This window comes from Dryas octopetala, chromosome 6, assembly GCF_963921425.1.
Source record: "Dryas octopetala chromosome 6, drDryOcto1.1, whole genome shotgun sequence".
NCBI classification, from domain to species: Eukaryota; Viridiplantae; Streptophyta; class Magnoliopsida; order Rosales; family Rosaceae; genus Dryas; species Dryas octopetala.
Window position 1 is genome coordinate 19,416,102 of NC_141371.1, and position 14,796 is coordinate 19,430,897.

At 39.4% G+C, this 14,796-nt stretch overlaps 3 protein-coding genes across 3 annotated transcripts; 1 reads left to right on the plus strand and 2 right to left on the minus strand.

The window, feature by feature from the left end:
- Positions 1-1,502: 1,502 nt before the first annotated feature.
- Positions 1,503-3,973, minus strand: LOC147283076 (uncharacterized). The gene is made up of 7 exons (XM_086248349.1): positions 3,321-3,973; positions 3,119-3,224; positions 2,405-3,038; positions 2,160-2,239; positions 1,933-2,073; positions 1,797-1,847; positions 1,503-1,532 (listed from the first exon to the last, which is right to left on the minus strand). Exons 1-7 carry the CDS (start codon positions 3,971-3,973, stop codon positions 1,503-1,505), a joined length of 1,695 nt encoding a protein of 564 aa, XP_086104475.1.
- A 37-nt stretch (positions 3,974-4,010) lies between these two features.
- On the minus strand, positions 4,011-5,782 carry LOC147283077 (uncharacterized). The gene is made up of 2 exons (XM_086248350.1): positions 4,085-5,782; positions 4,011-4,025 (listed from the first exon to the last, which is right to left on the minus strand). The coding sequence occupies exons 1-2, from the start codon at positions 5,780-5,782 to the stop codon at positions 4,011-4,013; spliced, it is 1,713 nt and encodes a 570-aa protein (XP_086104476.1).
- A 3,696-nt stretch (positions 5,783-9,478) lies between these two features.
- Positions 9,479-13,186, plus strand: LOC147283078 (uncharacterized). The gene is made up of 4 exons (XM_086248352.1): positions 9,479-11,757; positions 11,888-12,196; positions 12,287-12,389; positions 12,551-13,186. The coding sequence occupies exons 1-4, from the start codon at positions 9,479-9,481 to the stop codon at positions 13,184-13,186; spliced, it is 3,327 nt and encodes a 1,108-aa protein (XP_086104478.1).
- Positions 13,187-14,796: the final 1,610 nt, after the last annotated feature.

Here is a 14,796-nt window from a genome sequence, read left to right on the forward strand (position 1 = left end):
AGTTAAAGTAAGAACTGGGCTTCACATAACCTCCCACAGCTCTAACTCTCCCTGAGTGCTCAGGGGTCCCTAATGCCATTGTTAGCACATCACTGGTACCAGAAGTACATAATGTCCCCTCAGATACTTGTTTCTTCAAATCATCCTACAACCATACATGAAATAAAGCCAAGATAAATTAGATTATTAAAGAACTCAACACTTTCAAATCTAACATTGGCAGAATTATAATCAATGGAATATCTATAGCTTACTTACAATTTTGGCAGCAGTCTCAGCTACTTTTGCATCTGGGATCTTCCCATTTTTATCTTCATGTGCTTTAATCCAAAGGGTTGCTCGATCAAACCCCCCCTCAGGCATTGTTTTCATCTTTAAAATAACAAATAAATGTAAACACTAACCAGTTCATGTTTAATAATCATTGTACCAAGGCAGTTAAAGTAAACACTAACCAGTTCATCCTCCAAACCAGCATACCCTTTATGCGATAGTCTATGATGATACTCATGCTTAGATTTCCTCTCCACTTGTTCCTCGTGAAGTTGCTTCAAAACAGAATATTTCCACACATTGAGTTATATACAAATTTAAAGACAACAATTGTACGAAAATATATGTAGAAAGTAATAGCTTACCCCAAACTGATCCGTAAGCCTATGTAGCACAAACTCCTTCCAATCTGACTTGTCAATAAATTGATAGTCTTTAGGAGGATCACTTAATAGCTCAGGTTGATCTTTGTAAGGGAGAACAAATTTACATGTCAGCCTAGACTTGAATTCTCTCCACTTATTTGATGCAGATGCTAACACCATCTTCTTACATTGAGGACTCAGCACAAAAGCCATCTACAATCAATGATGTACTAGTTAAATAAATGATACTATATAATGTTTTAGTTAAATGATGTACTAGTCATATAAATAACCAAGTATTGTTGTTTACCTCTACATTTTCCCAAATTTTATTTTTCATATCCTCCGTAACATCCTTCCACTTCTTTATGGTAATTGGGATCTTTGTACGTGCTAAAGTCCCAATGTAAGACTGCATTTCGGTTGCTGCCTTCCCATGTGGCTGCCCTTTTGAATTAAACTCCACCACCTTTTTGACTTTCATTATTTTTCGCCTTACAATGCGATGCATTGTAACCATCCCCCTTTTCTTCCTTTTTCCATTAACTGAGCTATCTGTGGTAGCAGTGTCCTTTGTCACCTTCGATTCAGTTACAAGAGGCTCAGCTACCTTTGATTTGGAGGTTTTCTTCCTCGAGGAAGCCACTCTCTTTAGCGCCATTGTCTAGGATGAAATGAAATGATATGAAACAGTTTGTAAATAGAGTATATATTTAACTAGTAAGAAGTATATATAATAGAGACAATACAAAGATCGATTAGCACAGTGTAACTTTTGCAAGATAGATATGTTAATGGAGGATCTTGTAAATGGATCCTTGTTTAATTTTCTAGGGATCTTATAAATGGATCCTTGTTTAATTTCTAGAGACCTTGTAAATTAGAATGAACAACCTGCACGAGAATCACATAAATCATCATGAGATAAAAAAAACTAAATGCAACTCAAAGGGAAGCAATATGAAGCAATCTAGATTTTCCTGGAGCTGCCAATAAAAAAAGACATGCCAACCAAGATTGTCTAGAAAGAGCCAGCAGTGTCAGAATGAATAGAATGCAAAGTTTTCAACCCATTCCAAGATAAGTATATATACGAATGTTCTATTCCTCATTATCCAACTGCATTTAAAGTTGAAAAAATTCAAAGCTCACAATCACCTTGATGATTTCAACAAGCTGGTCTACTCCACTTTCACCAGGAAATAGAGGCTGGCATAATAGGCATTACTTAGTTAGCACATATATGTGAGTCTAAAGATAAAGGAAACTCACATTAAAGAAGAACAACACCTACCTGTCCAAGCAGTAATTCTGCTAGAACACAGCCAGCAGACCAAATGTCAATGGCTGTGGTATACTCAGTTGCACCAAATATAAGTTCAGGTGCTCGATAGTACCTCGAATAGATGTAAGATATGTTGGGTTCCCCTCTTACCTGTCAAATGTACATCCAATTCAGTATTGTAAAACCATTAGCCAGAATGAGCATATTTAAAGAATGCTTGGATGCAGAAAACAAACCAAGACTTTTGCACTCCCGAAGTCACAGATTTTAAGCTGGTGAGTACTTAGCCTATCTTGCAAAGAATGTTGTGAAGCACCTGCAGAACCAGAAATAAAAAAACATTAGAAATAATTCATACATGCAGAAACACACTTAAGAACAAATCACACATTAAAAATAAATCACACAATCATTGCCACACCAAAAATAACCAGTTACCTTATATAAATGCCATTTTGATGCTACTTATCAATCCATATACCCTCACCATCAGGTCTAATGCAGTTTGTAGGATTGTCTCTAACCATTTCATCCAATGTCTCAATAGATGGCAGGCCTCTAGTAAAAGGTTGATGGTCAACCATACTATCCCCTAACTCATCATCATTATAATCGACATCATTGTAATTTCTATCTGGGGTTGATAGAACAACAGACCAAGCAGCATCTGCAGGGTCTTCCACGTAAAAGACTTGACTCACTTGTCTTGCCAAAACAAATTGATCATGCTTGGAACCTATCCTACTAAGATTGACCAAAGTAAAGCCTAGATCATCTATTTTAATTCCATTTGTACTCTCAACCCAATCACACTTAAAGATAGGTATCCTAAACTTGAAATAATCAAGTTCCCATATTTCTTGGATCACCCCATAAAAACACATATTTGTAATGATGGGGTTTTTATCCTTCGCAGATGCAACTTGCATTGTCTCCCCTTGCCAACACACGCCACTGTTTTGAACAGCCCGAATGTCATCACGAGCCTTAGTATTAAAATGAACCCCATTAATGGAATAACTTGCAAATTTTGGGACTTCCATGCATGGTCCATCAGCTAGCCACCTCAGCGTGTCTGGTATGTCATGAGTTTCACAATTGAGTTCAGATCTAACCTGTAAGGATAAGCATTCTAATAAAATACAGGAATTACTTACATACAGTGGCGTGTATCCTTTGAACAAATTAAACTTACTCGATTCTTTAACCAAAGAATGAAAGTGTGATTGTGCTTATCTTGCAGCCACTTCTCATTTTTTTTGAACCTAAGATTTGTAGCCTTTAAATAGCTCATATGATCACTACACAAAATTTGAGATTCCTCAATTAATATTGAGAATTCAGCTAATCAAAGACATAATTAATGAAAAGACAAAGGAAATCTGGGATTGTCTTACGCGATATAAGGTGTCACTTCATATATATTCTCTAATACAAACAGATGAGCTTGGTCCAAAAGTTCACGATCAACCCTATGTATAGAAGCACCAGATAAGGCCATACATTCCTTAGAAGATCCTTGATTGTGTCTTGATGAGATTCCAATTGAACTGCCAGTAGAAAGATGTTCAGAGCAAAAATCTAAAGCTTCTTCGGCAATATAACACTCGGCAATGCAACCCTCGGGTCGATGGCGATTTCGAACATACCCCTTTAGCACTTTCATATACCGTTCAAACGGATACATCCATCTGAAGTAAACTGGTCCACACAACTGAACTTCTCTAATGAGATGCACCGTTAAATGAACCATAATATCAAAAAATGATGGTGGAAAGTACTTTTCAAGCAAACAAAGTGTAAGCACTAGATCTTGCTGCATCTTATCTAGTATAGAAGCATCCACCACTTTACTACATATAGAATTGAAGAAGAAACAGAATCTGGTTATAGCATATCTCACAGGCTTCTCCAACACTGAACGTATGGCCACAGGGAGCAATTGTTGCATGAAGATATGACAATCATGTGACTTCATTCCAACAAGTCTTAAATCCTCCATTGATACCAGACTTCTAACATTTGAAGAATAATACTCAGGGACTTTCATACCAAGAAAGGATTTGCATACAGTTCTCTTCTCTTCCCTAGACAGATTCCAACTTGCTGCAGGCAGATGTGTTCTTTTTTCTCCAACAATAGGTGCTAATTCAGTACGTACCCCCATGTCCAGAAGATCTAAACGAGCAGCAAGACCGTCTTTTGTTTTTGTAGGAATGTTCAACAATGTACCGATAATACTATCGCATACGTTTTTCTCAATGTGCATAACATCGAGAATATGGCGAACATGAAGAGATTTCCAATATTCCAGTTCAAAAAAGATTGACTTCTTCTTCCAACACGCTCTTGTATCACCCTCCACATGGTTACGGGGCCACTTTTTTTTTCCGAAAGGCAAGAAATTAAGACTATCCACCTTTGCCAATACTTCCTCTCCACTTAATGGCACAGGAGCTGGAGAAAGTTCTTGACGATTATTAAATGCAGCCCTTTGATTTCGATAAGGATGAAATCGTGGTAAGAATCTTCGATGGCCTATGTATGAGCATTTATTACCGTGGACCAACCTGTGGGGTTTTGTGTGTTCTCCACATATTGGACATGCATTATATCCTTTTACGACACAGCCAGATAAGTTACCATAGGCTGGAAAATCGTTTATTGTCCACAACAATACAGCCTTTAGAGTGAAATACTCTCCTTTGTATGCATCATACACTCCTACAACTCCCTTCCATAAACTTTTTAAATCATCAATCAAAGGTGCTAGGTAAACGTCTATATCATTTCCAGGTTGTTTAGGACCAGAAATCAATAGACTCAGCATCATGAACTTTCTTTTCATACACAACCATGGTGGAAGGTTATAAGTGACAAGTAAAACTGGCCAGCAACTGTATCTGCTGCTTAAAGAACTATGGGGATTGAACCCGTCAGATGCAAGTGCGAGCCTAAGGTTTCTAGGATCTTCAGCAAATTCAGGCCACTTATCGTCCACTAACTTCCAAGATGGAGAATCTGCAGGATGCTGCATCTTACCATCTTTCACTCTTTTATCATAATGCCAAGTCAAACTCTCAGATGTTTTACTAGACTGAAACATCTTTTTAAACCTTGGGATAATGGGAAAGTACCACAACACCTTCGCAGGCACCCCCTCCTTAATAGTTGAATACCTACTTAACTTCCACCTTGACACATTACAGTTAGGGCAATTAATCTCATCTGCATACTCATTTCTATACAAGATGCAGTCATTAGGGCATGCATGTATTTTCTCATAGTCCATCCCTAAAGCACACAAAATCTTCTTTGCCTCGTACATAGATGTGGGTATGTTATTACCTGATGGAAGAAAATCTCCAAAGGCAATCAAGTAGTCAGTGAAACTTGCATCACTCAATCCATGCTTCGCTTTCAAATTGTACAATCTTACCAGTGCTCCCAACTTGGTGAATTTATCACAACCAGGATACAAAGGTTCATCGCCATCCCCAACCAAATTCATGAAATCGTTAGAATCATTTGAAAATTCTTCCTCTTCATTATCTCCCATATCCACTGTTTCGGAGACAAAATTATCTTCTTGTTCCTCCACACTTCTAGCTGCATTCGCAAATGTACTAGAAACTTCTCCGTGCCATATCCAATTTTGGTAACTTTGGTCAACCCCATTAAAATATAGATGATCCCTTATAACTCCAATCCCAAATTGTCTCATATTTCCACATTTTTGGCAAGGACAATGAATGAGGTTTGGGTTTCTAGCATGCTGTAATGCAAACTTGAAGAATTCTTGAATCCCTAACTCATATGCCCTTGATCTTCTATCCGCATACATCCATGACTTGTCCATCTTTGACTTGTCCATACAAACATGCATGTCATTTATAAAATCATACCAAATATTGACTCTAGTGAAACAAAAAAAATACAAAGATAAACTAAACACAACCACTATACCATTGAACATGGGCATGCAATTGAAAGCTAACTGGTCTTACAGTAAAAACCATATCAGTAAAACCCAATAAACCCCATATCAGTAAAATCAATCACAAACCAGAGAATTTAACACAACCCATGAATATTAACTAAACCCAGAAAAATACCCCAAATTTTTATCAAGCCACAATAACTTCACCCAGAACTAGAACAAGAATAAGAGAGACAGAGTAGGTGACAGAGAGGAAATCAACACTAACCTGCAGGCTGATCTAAATTAGATATTTCAAGCTAGCACAATGCATCTTAAAATTATACACCTAGTTCAGTCTTAGTAATTTCCTCAATTGAAATAAAGCAAACACAATGGAGTAAATGAACTTATATGGTTTCTATAGGGTAGGGGAGGGGTAGCAACTTTCCACTTCAATATACAATTACTTACTCATAACTATTTTTCTCATCAAAATCAAACATTCATTATAATGAGTAACAAAAGTTAATCAATAGCATCAAGAAATCAATATAATCCTTTCAATAGTCTACAAATAAAACCCCTACCATCAAAATAGAAGAAAACAAGATGCCAAAACCAACAAAACGAAAAAAAAAAAAAAAGGGCCTGATGAACTCACCTTTCCAATTCAATCAGCAGCCTAGCTATTTTCTTTCCCCAAGCTCAACAATATCACCAAATATCACCAATATGAACTTCACCTTCAGCAAAAACATAAAACAAAAACGGTTTAGAAGAACCTCAAAGAACAAAAATCAGATATGCACAAAAAAAGAAAGAACAAAATCTAATGAGGAAAAAATCTCCCAAAATCAAACCCTATATCAACTGTACCTGAATCGGAGTGCAGAGATGCGCGAAGATGATTCAAGGGAGTGCAGAGATGGCCGGGCGATGAGGAATGGGCGGAGACGATGAGGACGGAGATGGAGGTCGGTGACGTCAAGAGACGTGTAGATGGAGAGCGAGGGACGATGTCGAAGATGGAGATTGACGCGCAATGAGGACAGAGATTGATGCGCGAGAGGGAAGATCGATCGGTGAAGCCAGAGGATTGAGTTGAGGAGGGAAGATCGATTGATCAATGAGGACTAAGTTGTGGGCTAAGTGTGTGTGAGTTCCTGAAAGGTGAAGTCAAAGGGCTTTGACCCAAAAAGACCTAATTAAGGCGCGATATATTTCATTAACGCGGTCATGCGCTTGTCAAATACAAAGACCCGCAAAATTTTATAATTTTGTGAAACTTGCCCAACACAACGGTATTCCCTAAAACTATTGTCTGTTAATTATTAGGAAAAATTATCAAACCAAATACCATGGGATAATATACATTAATATAACGGTTTGTTAAAAACCGTTGTGTGGTAAATTAAGATAACGGAAAAAATACAAAACGTTGTTTATTGACCGATGTCTATTACATTTTTTGTAGTAGTGGTATAAAATCATGTGCATGTGTTTAGTTTGTTTCTTCATAAGATACTCAATTGGTACAATTTCTTTAACATCAGAGTTGATTGATGAAATTAAATGGTATTCTTGTTGCAGTGGCATGATTCTCAATCGGCATCGATGTGCATTTTGTCCTTTTACAGGGATGATAGAGATGGATTTAAGGTGAATACACTGAGCCATCTTCTTCCTAGCTATCTTAGCAACACCAGTCAAGGTAATCATTTTAAACACTTTTTGATAACAAATTTTAATAAAATAACATAATTTCTAATTAAGCTTGCAACTATAATTAAAAGACATATTCCTAGATTTGAAGAAGTTGATGTTGCTTCCATGCCATTATTTTGTAAAGGATTGCAGAATTTAGAAGAAGTTGATGCTGCTGGCATGCCTTTTTTTTTTTTTTTTTTTTTTTTTTGTAAAGAAACCTGGAATTTAGGCCAATTAAGTGTTGCTGCCATGCTTGTATTTTGTAAATGGAGGCAGATTTGATTCAAAGTCCTTGAAAAGAAGATATAGGGTAGCTTAATGTAGATACTAGCTAGTTGAAATATTCTGTAATCCATTTTGGGTGAATTTGACTAAGTACTTTCATTTGATATTGTATGGATGTTGATATTTATGAGAATGAAATATTTTGAAATTGCACAAAGTTGTTGCCAGTTGGTTTTAGGGTACTTAAGTACCATTGTCAATTATATCACTTGTCCATAAATTAAACTGACACTACCACAATTTTGGCCAAAGGCCTCTAATGTATGCAACTTAAGTTGGGTGCGTGCCAATTGCTAAGGACGGTGTTCACCAATAATTAACATTAGTGGCTACATTAATATGTCAGAAAGCAACAGTGAATTCATATCCAACTTTGCTGCTGATTCGTTGATAACACAGTGGCAGCCCATTAATTAATTGTAATAAAAGGGGTCCATTCATATAGGGACTAAAAAAACGAGTTACAAAGGGCGTTGAATGTTTTGTCTGTTTCCTCCCACTTGCTAAACCAAGATACTGGGGTTCCCTTGTGGCAGCATCTCTTTCTTCCCACCCCCAACCCAAACGGGATCCAGCATCGGTGGGTGTCAATGGTCACGCCTGAAGGTGCCGATCGGCTCAAATCCCCAAATTAAGGGGTTGCTCCTCCTCCAGTCACCATCGGAAAGTGGGTTCCCTTGGGGTTGGTTATCGCCCAATAACTGGGGTTCCATCCTACCACTGATGGTGCATCAATGGGTTGGGGGAATTCATGGGTTTTTTTGCTTCTATGGCTACAGTGATTCATGTTAGTGGCACCTGACCTGGGTTTTTTTCAGAAATTGTGGTTCCTCTTTGTGCTTCGGCTGTGCGTGAATGAGCTAGCACCTGCTACCCAAACCAGAGGGGTCGGCTTTGTTCCGTATAATTTGCTTCTGCGTTGGTCCGACTGTGGAAGTTCTGAAGCTTCCAACAATCGGGTAAGCGATATTTGCAAAATATGATAATCAGTAATGATACAATTTCCAAGTCTTGCTCTGCTACCAACAAGCTTATTCGTTGTCCTTATATTAAGACTTTAAATGGCATAACTGTCTCTTGTGTTAAGCTTGCAGTAGGTTTGAATGTATTAGTTGTGTTGAGGCTAATGATGTAAAATGTGCAAATTGCTGGAGGTTTATGTAGGAATCGACCTCATTTATGAGGTCCGGGCCTCAGGGTTTTGTGTGCGTCATGGAGGTCATGTCCTGAAGGTGGAAGTCCGTTCCTCTGATTCATGTCTTTGCTGAATCAGAGGCGTGTCTGTTTTTCAGTGATTGTGGTTATTAGTTCTTCTAGTTAGTCTATACACTATAGGTGCTGTTACCCCATTTTGTTGTTTTGTTATAGATTTAGTTAGTTGGTATCAATATTCAGTTAGCAGTCAATATATAGCTTATCAGTCAAGGTTCGTGTACTCATTCCAACTGACAACAATATATTTGCACTTCATTTTCAGGAACACTACAGGCCAAGTGGTGATTTGGTGTACAATGATGTAACTCATAATGGGGCAGATTAGAGGTGGATAGACTGATTTTTATACTCCAGGCGTGCTAGAGTGTATCAACCAGGGATTGTACGTGCTTCATAACTCATCGAGTTCTTCATTCAGGTTTATTAATGATTAATAAGGGTTGGGTCAAGCTTCACCGCTTGAGCAATGAATATCAGATTCACCTCACGGATTTCCTAGATACTTGTTTCCTAAACCATTCAGTTGACAACAAAGTTAAATGTCCTTGTCGATTATGCTACAATCAATATTGGAGATCCAGACCTGAAATTCAGGAACACCTTACAATTGAGGGGATGGATGCCCGGTACATGGATTTGCCATGGATCAATCATGGCGAGGCGATCTCGAACCCAACTTTGGCAGAACTCCCCAATGACATTGGTGTGATGGACCACGACACAAATGCATCTGACATGCACTGTCTACTTGGTGATCTGTTCCCTTCAACAATCCCCCGCGAAGCGGGAGACGACAGTGGAACAACACCTCTAAATCCCGCTGGTTGCACTCCTCAAGCCGAACAGTTCTATAAGTTTGTGGAGGATGCTGATGCCCCTTTATATCCAGGTTGTGATCGCATTAAAAAGCTAGAGTTCATCGTTTCTCTTTATCATATCAAATGTTTGCACGGTTGGACGGACGAGTCTGTTTCCGACCTTCTTACTTTGCTCAAGAGATCCTTCCCAATAGGAGAAACGCTCCCTCCCTCATTTTATCATACCCAAAAATTGATCGGTAAGCTTGGATTGACTTACGAAAAGATTGATGCATGTCGACATGATTGTATGCTTTTTTGGAAGGATCATAGTAATGATGTCGCATGCAGTGTATGTGGGGCAGACCGGTACACCAGTCAGGATAGTGGAAGTGGTCATAATGTTGCTGCTAAGGTTTTGAGGTACTTTCCACTTGCTCCTCGACTTCAACGGTTGTATATGTCTAGGCACACTGCTGAGCATATGACTTGGCATGCTTCTAAGCGTGTGAAAGATGGTGTCATGAGGCATCCGGCTGACTCTCCAGCTTGGACTGAGTTGGACAATCGAAACCCCCACTTTGCCATGGAACCAAGAAATGTCAGAATCGGTCTAGCAAGCGATGGTTTTAATCCCTTTGGACACATGAGCAGCCAACACAGCACGTGGCCTGTGGTTATTACAGTCTACAATTTGCCCCCCTGGATGTGCATGAAGCAGCCATATTTGTTCCTATCTCTGCTCATTCCTGGACCAAAGGCACCAGGAAATGACATAGACATTTACTTGGAACCCCTAGTTGATGAGTTACGCCTCTTATGGTCCGAGGGTGTACGTACTTATGATATTGCAAGTGACCAATCATTCACCATGCGGGTAGCTTTGCTATGGACAATCAATGACTTTCCTGCATATGCTAATTTGTCCGGATGGAGCACGAAAGGAAAATTTGCTTGTCCACAATGCGCCCATGATACCGAATCCCAATACTTGCGTCGGGGTCACAAGCATTGCTATTTAGGTCACCGGAGATTTCTCCCAATTAACCACCGGTTCCGGAGGGAGAAGAGTGCTTTCAATGGTTATGTGAAGAGAAGGACAGCCCCTATGCCCGTAAGCGGGTCTGCCTGTTTGCAACAGCTGAGCACCCTAAGATTCAAATTTGGCAAACGTCGGTCCAAGCCACTTGTGAGGGTGCGCACCAGTACAGGTGACTTCATAGAGTACACTGGTCCGTGGAAGAAACAATCTGTTTTCTTCTCTTTACCGTACTGGGAGTTCAATCTTCTTCGTCATAACTTGGACGTCATGCATATCGAGAAGAATGTGTGCGACAATCTGGTTGGTACGCTTCTAGGACTCGAAGGTAAAAACAAAGATGGCATGAATGCAAGGGCTGATTTGGAATTGCTAAATTGGAAACCTACCCTTCACCCCATAAGACGTGGGAGTAAAACATACTTACCTCTTGCGGCTTTCACCCTTAGCAACATAGAGAAGGTCATGGTATGCCAGGTGTTAAAAAGTGTGAAAATTCCAGATGGCTATTCATCAAACCTTTCGAGGTGTATCAATGTACAGGAGAAAAAAATCCATGGTTTGAAGAGTCACGATTGTCACGTGCTTCTACAACATTTATTTCCGTTAGCTATACGGAGGGTTCTTCCTAAACCTATCACTTCTGTTTTCCTTGAGCTATGCAACTTTTTCAAGAATATCTGCAACAAGACGTCCACCTCGCAAGCATTCCTCGACTTGAACCCACGTATTGCTTTAACTCTGTGCCAAATGGAGCGTATCTTTCCTCCGGCATTTTTCGATGTTATGGTCCACCTGACAGTACATCTTGCCACCGAAGCGTCCATTGGGGGCCCTGTACAATATAGATGGATGTATCCAATTGAGAGGTTTGTCCCAAACTTTACTTTTATGATGTTCAAAGTGATTAAATCATTTTGAGTATTAGATATTCGTTTTATATTTCATTTGATTGATTTGGTTTCTGGGTGAATAAATGATGTTCTTGTTTATCATTAGGTACCTACATACACTCAAGTCTTATGTGAGAAATAAGAGTCGGCCAGAAGGTAGCATAGCAGAGGGATACCTTGCGGAGGAGTGTCTTTCCTTCTGCTCAATGTATTTGCAAGGAGTTGACACCCGTCGCAACCGTTTGGGCCGAAATAGCTACGACGGTGAGAATGTACCTCGGCCAGGTTATGCCATTTTCCAAGGGCAAGGCAATGCGAAAGGTGCAGGAACACAATTTTATTTAGATAGTGCCTTGAGGGAACACGGGCATCGCTTGGTCCTTTTCAATTGCCCCGAAGCTCAAGCATTTATCAGGTACCTTTGTAAAGGGTTTTCATACATAAAACCACTTTTACTTGATCAAGCGCCCCTACATGTTATCTTATTTGTGAATGTTATTCGCAGTCAACATCGGGAGGCAGTGCGTGCTGGCCGGAATAGGCAAACAACTCTTTTGGAAGCCGACACCCTAGCAGATAATACACTAACCACGGCCTTTAAGGACCATGTAAGTATGGGTAATCATGTACGAGCTTTGGATTTCTGTTTTACTTTTAATTCTTAATGATGGTTATAGGTCCAATACTCTATTCTTATTTGGTGTTATGCCATTTTTCACAAGTGTGTTGTAACTAGTACATCGCTTAGTTTCACCGTTATTTCATATAGGTGGAGCAGCAAGTCCAGTTAGGAGTTGAAGTGGACCCTGACTTATTAGCGCTGTCATATGGTCCAAGTAATTGGGCCACCCGGTTCAAGAGTTTCGTCACAAACGGATTCCGTTTCAGGATCAAAGAAATCGACCTTAATAAGAAGAACCAAAACAGTGGGGTTTTTGTTGTAGCTGACACTAATAGTTATGCCAGTAGACGGGACCGGAACCCCCGGATCGGTCCCGTTGGATACTACGGTGTGTTAACAGATATTATAGAGTTACAATATGAGGACCGAAGAACTGTTGTGCTATTCGACTGTGAGTGGGCTGACACGGCAAGTGGTGTAAAAAAGGATGAGTTCGGATTTAATATGGTTTCTTTTGAAAGATTGCTCCGGTCTGATGACACTTTAGTCATCTCATCACATGCTATGCAAGTGTTTTACGTTGACGACCCTCTAGAGATTGGGTGGAAAGTTGCAGTTAATACACAGCCTCGCGATCTATACGACATGTCAACAGTGAGTGCAAGGGATGTTTGTGGTGCACAAACGTTAGATAGACTTGGGGCAGACGAAAACGTATTGGACCGTGGACGTGATATTGATGGAACGACAATAGATTGTCCCCTCACGCCACTCCACCATTGAATAAGGTTAGATGTTGCCAGGTCCCTGAAAACTAAAGATTCTTTTGATTTTGAACTTTGTGTTGTGGCCTTACTTTGAGAACTTCATTGTATATATGCATGCTTATGCGAATCTGTTGGGGCATGTACTGATGTATTTTACAGTGATCAACTTTGTGATATAAGCATGTGTAATTCCCTATTAGATCACTAAACAAGTGTGGGGTGGAGTGAATAGGCTTTGGAAAAAAAATATACCAATTTCAAATCTGCCAAGATAATTGAGAATGCAGCGGAAACATTAACACAATTGAATCAACTAAAGTAAATAAATCAAACAATCAATCACATAAATAACACTATAATTGTTGACACAAACAATCCCTCCACTGGGTAAAAACAGCAGGACCATATTCGAGTAGTGAATCCACTATGATTATTTGAAAAACATACAACCAATAGCACGATCCAATTCCTCTCAAGTCTCTTGCCTTGAACGAAGCAACTGACCTCACATCCAATCTGAGTTATTAATGTATGAACCCAAGGTGATAACTTAAATCATTTAAAACAACTGTTGGACCAGTGAGATCACTTTTTAAGTCATACTAAAAGTGTGTCAAAAACTGGAATCGTTACACATGGTCCGGTCCCTGACAATAGGATCCGCACCTGAAGCCAAAATTTTGAAATTACCTTACTGGAGGTTTCGTACTCAAGACAAAGTTCCGGACTTAATGTTATCAGTTTCAACGCCAATTTACTCGAAGTCCGGTTCTCAATTTAGAGATCCGGACCACATTCATAAAACATCCTAGACCACCTTACTGTATATCCGGTCATAAATTTTTACGTGCGGACCTCAAGCATTGAATCATAACAACAACCTCACTGTTGTTCCGGTCCGCAAATTGATGTCCCGACCTCGATGCACAATTTGAACACACACCAAAATTTAACAAAATATGCTATTCACTCTAACCTCCTCGATTGCATAAGGTATTGTCAGTCAAGTTACCTTCCTTAAAATACATGCTCAATGCTTTGCGATATAACTTCAGATGTTGGGTGCATTTAGATTCGAGCTTCAATCGCTTTAGTTGTGTCACAAACTACTAGGACTGATTTATAATCATCCTAACTAGTTACAATCACATGAGCGTTTTGTGTAGGGAATTCGCCAATTACGAAGTTGCACTCACAATCTCCCCCTTTGGCATGTCCTACACAAAACCTCTATACATGAAGATACACAATAAAAGACACAACACGGGACATAAACCTGTAATAAGTCTTGTACCTGCAAACAATACATATCACAACCAAACACAACCATAATCTTATCAAGTTTTAATAAATATATGGAAAGCGAGATAGAAAAGATTCAGTTTCAATTCAGAAGTTAATTACATAAAGGTATGACAACCATTGAATTACTACCAAAAGGTCCTAGCCTATAACTGCAAACACTTCAGCTCCCCCATGTTGGCTAGGAAATGCCAAAAGGCCTAATAGAAGAGGCACTAAGAAGAACTATCAGATAAGCGATCTTTTAGTTCGCTTAGAGTCGCGTGGATGGCGTGCAAATCCCCGGTATACCGCTCCTCAAATGCATCCATGCGGTTATCATAA